General features: G+C 40.7%; 1 protein-coding gene across 1 annotated transcript; it reads left to right on the forward strand.

The window, feature by feature from the left end:
- The first annotated feature begins 265 nt into the window (after positions 1-265).
- On the forward strand, positions 266-2,764 carry LOC141760265 (4-galactosyl-N-acetylglucosaminide 3-alpha-L-fucosyltransferase 9-like). Its single transcript, XM_074622928.1, has one exon. It carries the CDS (start codon positions 449-451, stop codon positions 1,607-1,609), a length of 1,161 nt encoding a protein of 386 aa, XP_074479029.1. The 5' UTR covers positions 266-448; the 3' UTR covers positions 1,610-2,764.
- Positions 2,765-12,060: the final 9,296 nt, after the last annotated feature.

Genomic DNA, 12,060 nt, shown 5'->3' on the forward strand with positions numbered 1-12,060 from the left:
ACTAAGGAGGGTGGATTAGGTTACGTCAAATACCGAGGCTTTGATACACATCAGTCTTGTCCATCCGTGATAATACTAAACGCTCAGGGAAAGTATGTGAGGGGTTCGGTGATGTTGTTTAAAGAGCGACAAGACAAGACACAGGGTGGGGAAGGGTGTACGTATGTAAATATGTGCATATGTATGTACTATACCTTATGTATGTTTGTACTGTATATATGTGGGGGCAACAGCTTGCAAACCTCCTCTGTGGGAGATAGTAATAAGATAAAACCGTAAAAGAAGTAAAGAAGAATGTCCAATAACATCACCAGGGGGCTCTTTGTGTATTTAGGTGTTCAGAACAACCTATAATATAGCTAGCTTACAATCAGACAACTCAATGCATTGTCCAGTCAAATGTCATGTCTACAATCAATAGATCTATTCTCTCTCCGAAGGTGAAGCCATGTCCTGCTCAGCCTGCCAGTCGACTTCTCTGCGCACATTTATCTTCAGCAGCCTACTGCTGTTTGGCTTTCTTTGCATTCTCTTCACATATATGTCTGACTTCAAGTACCCCAATTTTGGCATTTACATGAAGAAAGGCCGTCAATTCTGTCCTACATTTCTGTGTGCAGAGAGAGAACAGACCCAGGACCCAAACAACAACAGTTCTGCAGAGCTGCACATTAACCCACAACCCAGCGACACCCAGAAGATCCAGGCAGCAGCAGTGGACGCTGAGCCCGACACTATAGTATTGATCTGGAAGTTTCCATTTGGCCATAAACATGATATGACCTGCAGTATTTTCAATATTGTAAAATGCCGCTTGACAGCTGACAAGACACTATACCCTAAGGCCCATGGGGTTCTCTTCCACCACAGGGATCTAGGAGGCATGCCGACAGAACCGCGTCCCTATTTTCAGAAATGGGTGTGGTTTAATATGGAGTCACCTGCACACACAACTCGAAACCCTAAACTTAATGACGTATTCAACTTAACATGCAATTATCGCCTCGATTCAAATATTCCAGTGCCTTATGGGTCTCTGGTGCCAGTGACATCTCAAGATAAAAGTTTCAAAATGGCAGCAAAGGACAAGTTGGTGTGTTGGATCGTGAGCAACTGGAACCCGGGGTCAAAGAGAGTTCAGTTCTACAATGAACTGAAGAAACACATCAACATTCATACTTATGGAGGAGCCTTTAACCATCGTCCAAGTAACAAAGGCTATATAGAGATAGTTTCTAGTTGTAAATTCTACCTCTCCTTTGAAAACTCTATCTACAAAGACTACATCACAGAGAAGGTATACAGACCTATGATGTTGGGAACTGTACCAGTAGCTCTGGGCACTCAAAGACAAAACTATGAGGACCATATCACACCTGATTCTTTCATTCATGTCGATGACTTTTCCACTCCAAAGGAGCTGGCAGAGCGGCTACTTTACCTTGACCAAAATCATACAGAGTACATGAGATACTTTAGCTGGACAAGCAGGTATAAAGTTAAATCGACTCAGTTTGGAATTGAACATGCTTGCCAAACTTGTAAATACTTACAAAACCACAAGGAGTACCAAGTTGTTCGTAATCTTAACAAATGGTTCTGGGGTTAACATGTTGTCATCACTCACATCGAAATTCTACATATTGTCTTTAATTCACTTCTTTGCTGAAGGTGTCATAATGCACTCAACTGTTACATTTCTAAGAAGTTACAGAAAGTCTGTAGTGATAATAATCTTGGATTCTGTGGTTTGTAGTTTCACATATATCCTTATAAAAGGAAGACAATATTATATTTTGTAAGGGGCACAGTAGAAGGTCTTTGAACACTGTGATCAAAAGGTTATCTGAGGTATCATTATTTTCACAAATGCTGTTTTTGACATTTGTCATATATTTATATTATTTTAATTGCTCTTTACATCCTTTGCCATAGCTGCTCTACCATCCCTATGCAATGAGGTAGATCAAATGCAGTTTTGGTTAAGTCATAATCAAGTCAGCACACTGGACAGCCTGTTAGGCTTGAGTTTGCCATGTTGTGATTTGAAAATATTTGTTATGCTAAATGCAGTACCTGTGAGGGTTTCTTGACAATATCTATTGTTAAATATAAACATTTGCATAAAACAATCATATTTGTCCACTCCCATGTTGATAAGAGTATTAAAACTTGACAAATCTCCCTTTAAGGTACATTTTGAACAGATAAAAAAAAGTGCAATTGATTTCCAAACAATCACTATTAACTATGGACGATCATGTGATTAATTGTGATTAAATATTTTAATGGATTGACAGCCCTACTGTTTGTTTTTCTAACTTTTAACTGAACTTTATGCAAATGTATATATGCACTTCGTTTTTCAACAGGAAGTGTTCAGAATTAGCCGTGCAACAAGTTAAAATTGTATTTCTTCAATCGAGAATTTAATTTCTCATAAATAAATACCACTGTTTTTAATATCATAAATACCATCTCAACTGTTTTTTATTGGAAATTCTATTTTATTGTTATTGTTGTTTTATTGTTCATGTGATATTGTAAATTAAAAATTCACATTATGAACTCAATTTGAACTAATGCTGAAAAGCTCCAGATTTGTTTCTATTGACATAGAGGTTACCATTGGTATATTTATTTTGCTTATAAAAGTTGTGGCTCTCCTTTGAGGTTACGTTTTCTCTGTATGTAAAGCAGCAACATGTTTCACCATGATGATGGGCCTGCTGTCCTCCTGCTTTATGAGCAGCCAACACAGGACTTTATTATTTGCAAGCAATAAAATCCTTAAACTATGCAAATGATCCCATAAAATACGTTCATTTATAATTATAGAAATACCTTTACGGATGAAGGAGTGCATGTGCTCTAATGTTAGTGGTGGCACCGGTTGAACCAGTCTGAGGGCCTCGTGGGCGGGAGGTGTGGGTGTTTTGTTGCTGTTGGGTTTCAGGTGAAAAAATGCAAAGAAACTAATTTGCTTGGTTCTGATTTTCATGTTCACTAACATGCTGGTGTTACCCACACACTGAATGAAGACACAGTTTTTTCCATCCAGGTGCCAGGTTCTGTAAACACAGTAAAAGGACAGTCATGGATGAACGTTGGCTTTCTTGTATGCTGCTATCCAGGCTCAGGTGTGAGAGGGCTGTGTGGAGGGCTAGGGTGATAGCGTCATCAGTTGACAAAACTATGAGGACAATATCCCACCTGATCTTTCATTCGTGTCGATGACTTTTCCACTCCGAAAAAAGGGAAGGGGAGTCATCGAATGCAAAAACAGTGAGATCATTTAATAGGCTCAATATGTGCACAAACACAGGCACTCAATAACAGGCTTGGATATGCAACTACTCTGGACTGCAACACGTTTCAAGCTTCCTCATGCAGCACTGCGTTCGACAGCTTCCTTCCTTTTAACCGCAAATAAACTGATCCCACTGACTGAACCCATAACTATTTTGATTCACAAGCAATTTTGTACTTTTTTTTTATAATAACATTTGTTTTGTTTTGCATCACATCACAGTGGAGTTTAACAAGCATTGACAGTTTGAGCAGTAAAGATAAAGAGGTCTCACAGAGCACAGGGGTTTGTCATTTTGATGCAGTCTGATGCTGGTTATGCAAACTAAGTAACCGTCTGTCGGATAAGGTTCTCATCTAACAGGCAGTTTGAGGGGGCGTCATGGCGCCTCATTCCTGAACGGTCAACGATCTGCCTCTCAGAAGTTTGGATGGATTTCGGGCGTTAGAAATTTTTGCTCGGCTGTCTTGCAGTTTGAGCTGTTTTAAAGTCCGATTTCCCTCATGGCTGCTGTCAAAAAATCTGTCATAAAAAGTAGTGAGCTTGTTTGAATATTATTGCATGTATATTTTGCATGTGGTGGCTGAGACTGCTGAGATATAAAACTGAACTTCATGGCAGAACAGACACAATATTGTCCGCATCTTCCTGCTCCATATTATTCTTTTATTCTTCTTACTTTACTCTGATAGTAGAATTCTTTTAAGTCAACACTGTTGATGACACAGCCAACATTTCTTTTTATTGTCACTGGACGAAACCGACTGGGGTTTCCATGCTTACGGTTCTGGGAGTGAAGCCAAAGGCAACTTTGGCAACTCTCTTGGGCACGGCACACAATGCCTGTAAACAAAAAAAATAACTGTATCTGCAAATTGCATCGGGCAAAGAACAACTCAATAAGTGAACATGCTTGCCAAACTTCTAAATACTTACAAAACCACAAGGAGTACCAAGTTGTTCATAATCTTAACAAATGGTTCTGGGGTTAACATGTTGTCATCACTCACACTGAAATTCTACATATTGTGTCTTTAATTCACTTCTTTGCTGAAGGTGTCATAATGCACTCTAACACAGGACTTTATTATTTGCAAGCAATAAAATCCTTAAACCATGCAAATGATCCAATAAAATATGTTTATTTATAATTATAGAAATACCTTTACAGATGAAGGATTGCATGTGCTCTAATGTTAGTGGTGGCACCGGTTGAACCAGTCTGAGGGCCTCTGTTGTTTACATTGAAGTATTACTTATCTCATCAGCGTCTCAGAGATAAATATATCAAAACCTGTCTGCCTGACTAGAAAGAACTACAGGCAAGAGATAATAATCAGTATGTTTTTTCTTTTTTCTTTTTTTGTCATCTGTTTTTTAGGGCTGTCAAAGTTAACGTGATAATGTGTAACGCTAAATTTTGGTGAGGAAAACTGGGATGGTCATTTTGAAAGGGGTCCCATGACCTCTGACCTCAAGATATGTGAATAAAAATGGGTTCTATGGGTACCCACGAGTCTCCCTTTTACAGACATGCCCACTTTATGATAATCATATATAGGACAAACATTTTTCAATTTTCTGCATGCATTCTGCATCACAAATGCAATAACAGCAAAACACTGTCTCAAAAAATGAAGACAGAAGTCCGTCATCAAAGCAGACTGTTTTCTCAGTCTGACAAGTAGACAGATGCTCTAGCCTATTTATTTTTTTATGTTGACAGCATGCTGTGCTATTGCATTTTGAGATTAATTTCTAAATATTGAAGTTTATAAATCAGTGTTTTGGCACGTCTGGCTGAGAGGCGCTATCCATGGTGCTGAAAGAAGGATTCAATCCTGGCATGTTAAATTAGCATTTAAAGGGACTGTTTGTAACTTTTTAAGCGTATAAATGTACCGGATCGGGACAAATGCGCGTTCGCATATGCGCGTTCGCGTGTGGCCGCTGCCTCTCCTCCTCTGCCTGCTTGCCTTCACTCAGACAGAGCGCGCGTTCTCGCTCAGCTCGCTCCACCTCTAGATGTGAACGCGCGCTCACTCCACACTGCAGAAGAGTTAGTTTAGGTCTGTGGACGTTTGTGCAGAAAATAAATGCTGCAGCTCCTCCAGACCAACAGAGGTTTTCCGTGTCTTGTGAAGTGACGGAGCTCTGCAGAGAGACACGTTGTAGTCTCGTTACCGACCGGGTGCCGGTGTCTCCCTGCTCTCTCCGGCTGCGGGCGGAGAGAGCAGGGAGACACGCTGCAGAGCCCCACTACCTCAGCCTGCGCTGAGGCAGGAAAAGCCAACACTAGGATCAGATCTAAATCATGTTCATGGAGTGACCTTGGTCTGGTCAGCTAACATTACTGCCAAGCAGGTGAAATATAGAGTGATATTGTGGTTTTAGCTGACGTGTGTCGCCTCACTGTTTTGAGCGATGCTCGTTCAGGTATATTTAGAGCAAGCAAGCGCGAGCCCGACGCAGACTTTCGTTGATTTCACGGCCACAGGTGTCGCTGTTAACAAGCATTTCTGAAAGTTACAAATAGTCCCTTTAACCTTTTGTTTTGTTGCGTATAATCACATCCCCTATGTGTCTGTCCGCATAAGGAAAGGACAAGGGAAGAGAGTGAAAAAATCCCACTACTTGGTGAATTAAATCTAAAAAAATAAATAAAAATGGATAGAATATTCAAGTTCCATAATTTTTTTATTGAAGTTCACAATTATTTTTATAAATGTTACTTTAACAGCTGCAAGAAAAAGCCCAACAAGCTTCGTCGTCTATAAAGGTTATATAATGGTCGTCTATAATGGTTCATGATTTATTTTCATGGTTAAAAACATTTCCTCCAGGTGCTGCAGGATACTGTGTAGTTAAAGACATACAGCATCCGCTACAGACCTGTTAGACCACATGTTATTTAACATGTTATGACTGCACACACTCAGACACACACCGGGCTATTGTAGCACAAACACATGTTCTGTGTCAGTCAAAGACAATTAACTCTGCACACAATATCATATATTGTTTTAGTGTACTAAATAGCATGTTAGTATGAATGACATCAGCTGTAAGGAAGTAAACATGGTCCCAAGCTGTTGTCTAGCAACGCAATTCCGTTGCAATGCCGTTGAAATGCGCTAAAACAGAGCGTTTCAGACAGAGGGTAAACACACGCATATTCAGACTGACAGTACGAGAAATATAAAGAAGTTTTTAAACATTACAGCATGTAAACATGTTCTAGTAGAAACATGAAACACAAGTATGAACATGACAATGAGCATGATATGGGACCTTTAAGTATCGCGATAATCATATCGTGGGACCTCTGGTGATTCCCCAAATCAGCAAATCACACACAAATCAGCAAGGAAATCAAAGAACGAAAACACCCAGGCGAGCATTGACGCATTAAGAAAGAACAAAACACTCCTTAATTTATATTAAATCAACCACCACATACAAGGAAATCTGGCTGAAATTTAGCTTCTGTACGAAAAAATGAGCAATTAATTCAAAATAATGTAGCCTATTAACAGTAGGCCTATACAGCTAATACAGAACAAACCATTACTTTATGTGAAAACGACCATGCAACTTTTGTCTTCCCGGGTCAAAATGAACCCGGTCTGGTTTGACTTTTTATAAAGCATACAGTTTAAACTATCACCAAATTCTGTGTTACACCTTTTTGGCCAAAAGATGCTGTAAAGACAAACTTATTGTCTGTGTTATTTATTGTTTTTGATGTGAATTATTCACACACTACGGTGTTGACTCCATTAAGTCAGAAAGATTAGTGACATGGTTTGATTTGATTAAAACCTGATTCTATTGAGCAGGTTCCTCAGGCACGGCTCAACAATAAGGATTGCTCACATGCAAGTATAATGCCACATTGGGCTCGTAAATCTAACAACTTCCTGTTTCCTTTAGGTGGCACTATGGCTATCACTCATAATTGAACGTATACGTCTTGATGCTCGGACTCTTATAAAACATGTCAAATTTGGGGAAGATTGGACAATGTATAGTCAATTTACAACAACTTCCTGTTTCCTGTAGGGGGCGCTATGACTTTCACTCATAATGGCACGTATATGTCTTCAGGCCGGGACTCTTATCCAGCTTGTGAAATTTGGGGCAGTTCGGACTATGTAATGTCAAGTTACAACAGCTTCCTGTGTCATGGCGAAACATCAAAATTCAACGCGCCGCCACAAGAACGCCGTTTCACGAAAACACAAAAGCTTTGCAATTTAGCATCATGAAGGTGTTGAGATTCTGCTGCCCGACTTTGAGATGGATCGCTTGAACTAGGAGGAGTATCGCAAAGTTCCATACCAAAAAAGTGACAAAATGGCGTCTTCTCACATGACGTATGACATCACCGTTCGAGCGATCAAAAATTCCTTGGCAATTTAGCATCACAGTAGGGGGAGGGTTATACCAACCAAATTTGACACGGATCCGATAAACTCTCTAGGAGGAGTTCGTAAAAGTATGCATAAAATACATGAAAAACGCACATATTCCAAGATGGCCGACTTCCGGGTGGGCGGAGCTAATGAAACCCGATGACGAATATGTTAGCAATAATAAGCAGGATGTACCTACCAAATTTCATGAAGATAGGATTAACTTTGACCAAACTACGGCTTTCGACGCATTAGGGGGCGCTATAGAGCCCAATAAAAATGCTGAACTAAATCGCTGTACATTCACGTAAAATTCACAGGTGTCCATCTTTTTGACAATTTTCATGAGTTTTCGAGTATACCAAGGGCGTCAAAGGCATGTTCAAAGGCTAAAAGACATAAGGTGGCGCTAGAGAGCCAACATGCCACGCCCAAGCAAAATTTCACCACTAAATCAAAGTAATTATTAGTTTGGATGTGTGTGTAAAGTTTCATGGGTTTTTGTGCATCCTAAAGTCCTCAAACATGTGTTCGTACATTTTTTTAAAACGCAGGAAGTCCAAGATCGCTGACTTCCTGTTTGCCGAAAAAATCCAGAAAATATTTAATCCGGGTTTGAGGATGTGAGCAATGACATACTTGAATTTCGTGAAGATCGAAGTAACTTTTTCTGGCAACCTGCCTTCATTAGGGGGCACTATCGAGCCTGCTAGTGACACCCGAGCCCAATCACTACAGAATATTGCAATTTTCGCCACTTCTGACGCATATTCCAATTTTGGGGAGTTTTGGGGATGGCTAAAGTTGTTAAAAAGGCGATCTCGCAGCAGAAAAATAATTAAAGCTGCGAGCAGCGATGAACGGGCCCTCGCCCCTGCGGGCACTTCTGGGGAACGCGCACGTCGGGGCACGTACATGTCTTCAGGCTAAGACTCTTATAAAACATGTCAAATTTGGGGAAGATTGGACAATGTATAGTCAATTTACAACAACTTCCTGTTTCCTGTAGGGGGCGCTATGACTATCACGCATAATACCACATATATGTCTTCAGGCCTGGACTATTATCCAGCTTGTGAAGTTTGGAGCAGATTGGACTATGTAAAGTCAATTTACAACAGCTTCCTGTGTCATGGCGAATCATTTAAATTCTCCGCCACGCCACGTCAACACCGTTTCATGAAAACTCACGATTTGAGCAACTTTTCATCACAAAGGTCTTAAGATACTACTGACCAAATTTGAAGTTGATCAGGTTAAATCTCTAGGAGGAGTTCATAAAAGTATGCATAAAATACATAAATTACATGAAAAACACAAAATTCAATATGGCCGACTTCCGGATGGGCGGAGCAAATGAAACCCAATTAGGAATATGTTTCCAAGAATGAGTGGGATATGCATACCAAATTTCATGAATATCAGATTAATTTTGTCCAAATCACAGCCTTCCACGCGGTAGGGGGCGCTATAGAGCCGGCTAAACACGCTAAGCCCAATCGCTGTACATTCACGTAAAGTTTACGGGTGTCCATCATTTTGCCAAGTTTCATGAGTTTTCGAGTATACCAAGGGTGTCAAAGACATGTTCAAAGGCTAAAAGACATAAGGGGGTGCTAGAGAGCCGACATGCCACGCCCACGCAAAATTTCACCCCTAAATCGAAGAAATTACGAGTTTGGATGTGCGTGTAAAGTTTCATGAATTTTTGTGCATCCTAAAGTCCTCAAACATGTGTTTGTAAATTTCGAAAAAACGCAGGAAGTCCAAGATCGCTGACTTCCTGTTTGCCGAAAAACTCTCAAAAATATTTAATCCAGGTATGAGGATGTGAGCAATGACATACTTGAATTTCGTGACGATCGAAGAAACTTTCTCTGAAAAACTGCCTACATTAGGGGGCGCTATCTCGCCCCCTGGACACACCCGAGCCGGGTCACTCCAGAACATTGAATTTCCCACCAGTTCTGACGCATATTCCACTTTTGGTGAGTTTTTGGGGATGGCTAAGGTCCCAAAAAGGCAATCTCCCGACAGGGATCTTCAACACCTCCCTGGAAACCTGCAGGGTGCCTGCCTGCTTCAAAGCCTCCACCATCACCCCGGTCCCCAAGAAGCCAAGGATCACAGGTCTTCAGGATTACAGACCCGTCGCTCTGACCTCTGTGATAATGAAGACCTTTGAACGCCTTGTGCTCCACCACCTAAAGATCATATCATGTTTATTTTTGTTTATAGCTTACTTTGTATATTGTATATTGGTAGAATTTAAATTTTGTATTCTTATTTTAGTCTAGCGTTTTTATCTATTCTTTTGTTATTATACTGTTTGACTTGCACCAACATAACCAAAGCAAATTCCTAGTGTATACCTCTTACACCTGGCAATAAACACGATTCTGATTCTGATTAATAGACGTTTCTTTTTATTTATTACTTAAAGGCTACAGGCCTCTGTTTTTGTTATGTTCAAATGTTTTAATAAAAGGAGTGCGTGTTGAATCACATGGGATTTATTGTTTTTTTTTACCGTGGTATCGAAATTCACTGGTATTGGTATTGACTACTAGATTTCTGGTACCGTGACATCCCTACATTGGACGCATAAGCACCTTTAACACTTACAAAACACCTGTCCAGGATATTGTCTTTTCTGGTCTGGTCCTTAACATACTGTTGGAACCCAGGTAACACGGTCTCCAGGTAACACAGTCTCCAGGTAACCCAGGTAACACAGTCTCCAGGTAACCCAGGTAACGCTGGTTCAAGTCCCCCACCACTACTGCAAGTAGCCAACAACCAGTAGCCTCTCATCATGGAGTCATACTGCCCATCTTTATAAAGATCATAGTAGTAGTCCTCACCTCTCCTGTGTAACTGTATATCTTTATAAAGATCATAGTAGTAGTCCTCACCTCTCCTGTGTAACTTGATCTCGGGTTTCAACACGATATCCAACAGTCTGCGCTGACGATCGATCTCTTCCTCCTGCTCGACGATAGTTTTCTCTAAAACTCTGAATATTTCTTCAGCAGCAGCAGTTAGTCGTTCGTTAACAAACTCTCTCAAAGACTCAACTGAAGACATTGTTGTTTGATCATCAAGTGAAGAGTTACCCGCACTACGACTACAACATCGTCTTCAGCTGACTGAACAAGCAGCATGCAGCTCATAACGCTACTAGTAGTGTTGTTTACTTCCGCTGGGTGTCACACTGGGAAGGTCCGACAGTGGACGTGAGGCAGCTTTTCTTTCCGCCTTCATACTTTGGAGGTCTACAGACCTTGTAGCCTGTGAAACATATTTACCGCTATTTTAAAAAAAAAATTATACATAAGTAAATAAACGAAACAAGATTAAATATTTTTACTTTAAAAATATTTTTTTAAAGGGACTATTTGTAACTTTCAGAAATGCTTCTTAACAGCGACGCCTGTGGCCGTGAAATCAACGAAAGTCAGCATCAGGCTCGCGCTTGCTCGCTCTAAATATACCTGAACGAGCATCGCTCAAAACAGTGAGGCGACACACGTCAGCTAAAAGCACAATATCACTCTATATTTCAGCTGCTTGGCAGTAATGTTAGCTGACCAGACGAAGGTCTCTCCATGAACATGATTTAGATTTGATCCTAGTGTTGGCTTTTCTTGCCTAAGTGCAAGCTGATGCAGCGGGGCTCTGCAGCATGTCTCCTCTGCTCTCTCTGCCCGCAGCCGGAGAGAGCAGAGGAGACACCAGCACCCGGTCGGTAACGAGAGGGTAACATAACTCTCTGAAGAGCAACGTCACTTCACAAGACACGGGAAACCTCTGTTGGTCTGGAGGAACTGCAGAATTTATTTCTGCACAAACGTCCCCTGTGCATTCACTAGATATTCTCAGAGCTAAATTAACTCTTCTGCAGTGTGTAGTGAGCGCGCGTTCACGTCTAGAGGTGGAGCGAGACAGCGAGGACGCGCGCGCATTCTGAGTGAAGGAGAGCATGCTGCGGAGACGAGGCTCCAGCCACACGCGAGCGTGCATATGCGAACGCGCATGTGTGACGACCCGCTACATTTATGCGCGTACAAAGTTACAAATAGTCCCTTTAAATATAGAAAATAAACATATAAATTTATATACAATAAATGGTCCAACTATTGGGGATAAATAAAGTTGTCTGAGCTGAACTGAACTCATTCAAAGTTTGGTAGCCTACATTTCAGATTGATTTAGCAACCGTTTTCATTTTTGTATTAATACATCATGTTGTAGGCCAATACAAAAAACATAGGCTACCAATTGCTGCTGTGGTATTTATTCAAACTTGTGTATTTAACATCAGTAGTAGGGATG

This window comes from Sebastes fasciatus, chromosome 22, assembly GCF_043250625.1.
Source record: "Sebastes fasciatus isolate fSebFas1 chromosome 22, fSebFas1.pri, whole genome shotgun sequence".
NCBI lineage: Eukaryota > Metazoa > Chordata > Actinopteri > Perciformes > Sebastidae > Sebastes > Sebastes fasciatus.

Coding starts and splice junctions, on each gene's coding strand:
- LOC141760265 (XM_074622928.1), top strand. CDS start 449: ATGTCCTGCTCAGCCTGCCAGTCGACTTCTCTGCGCACATTTATCTTC.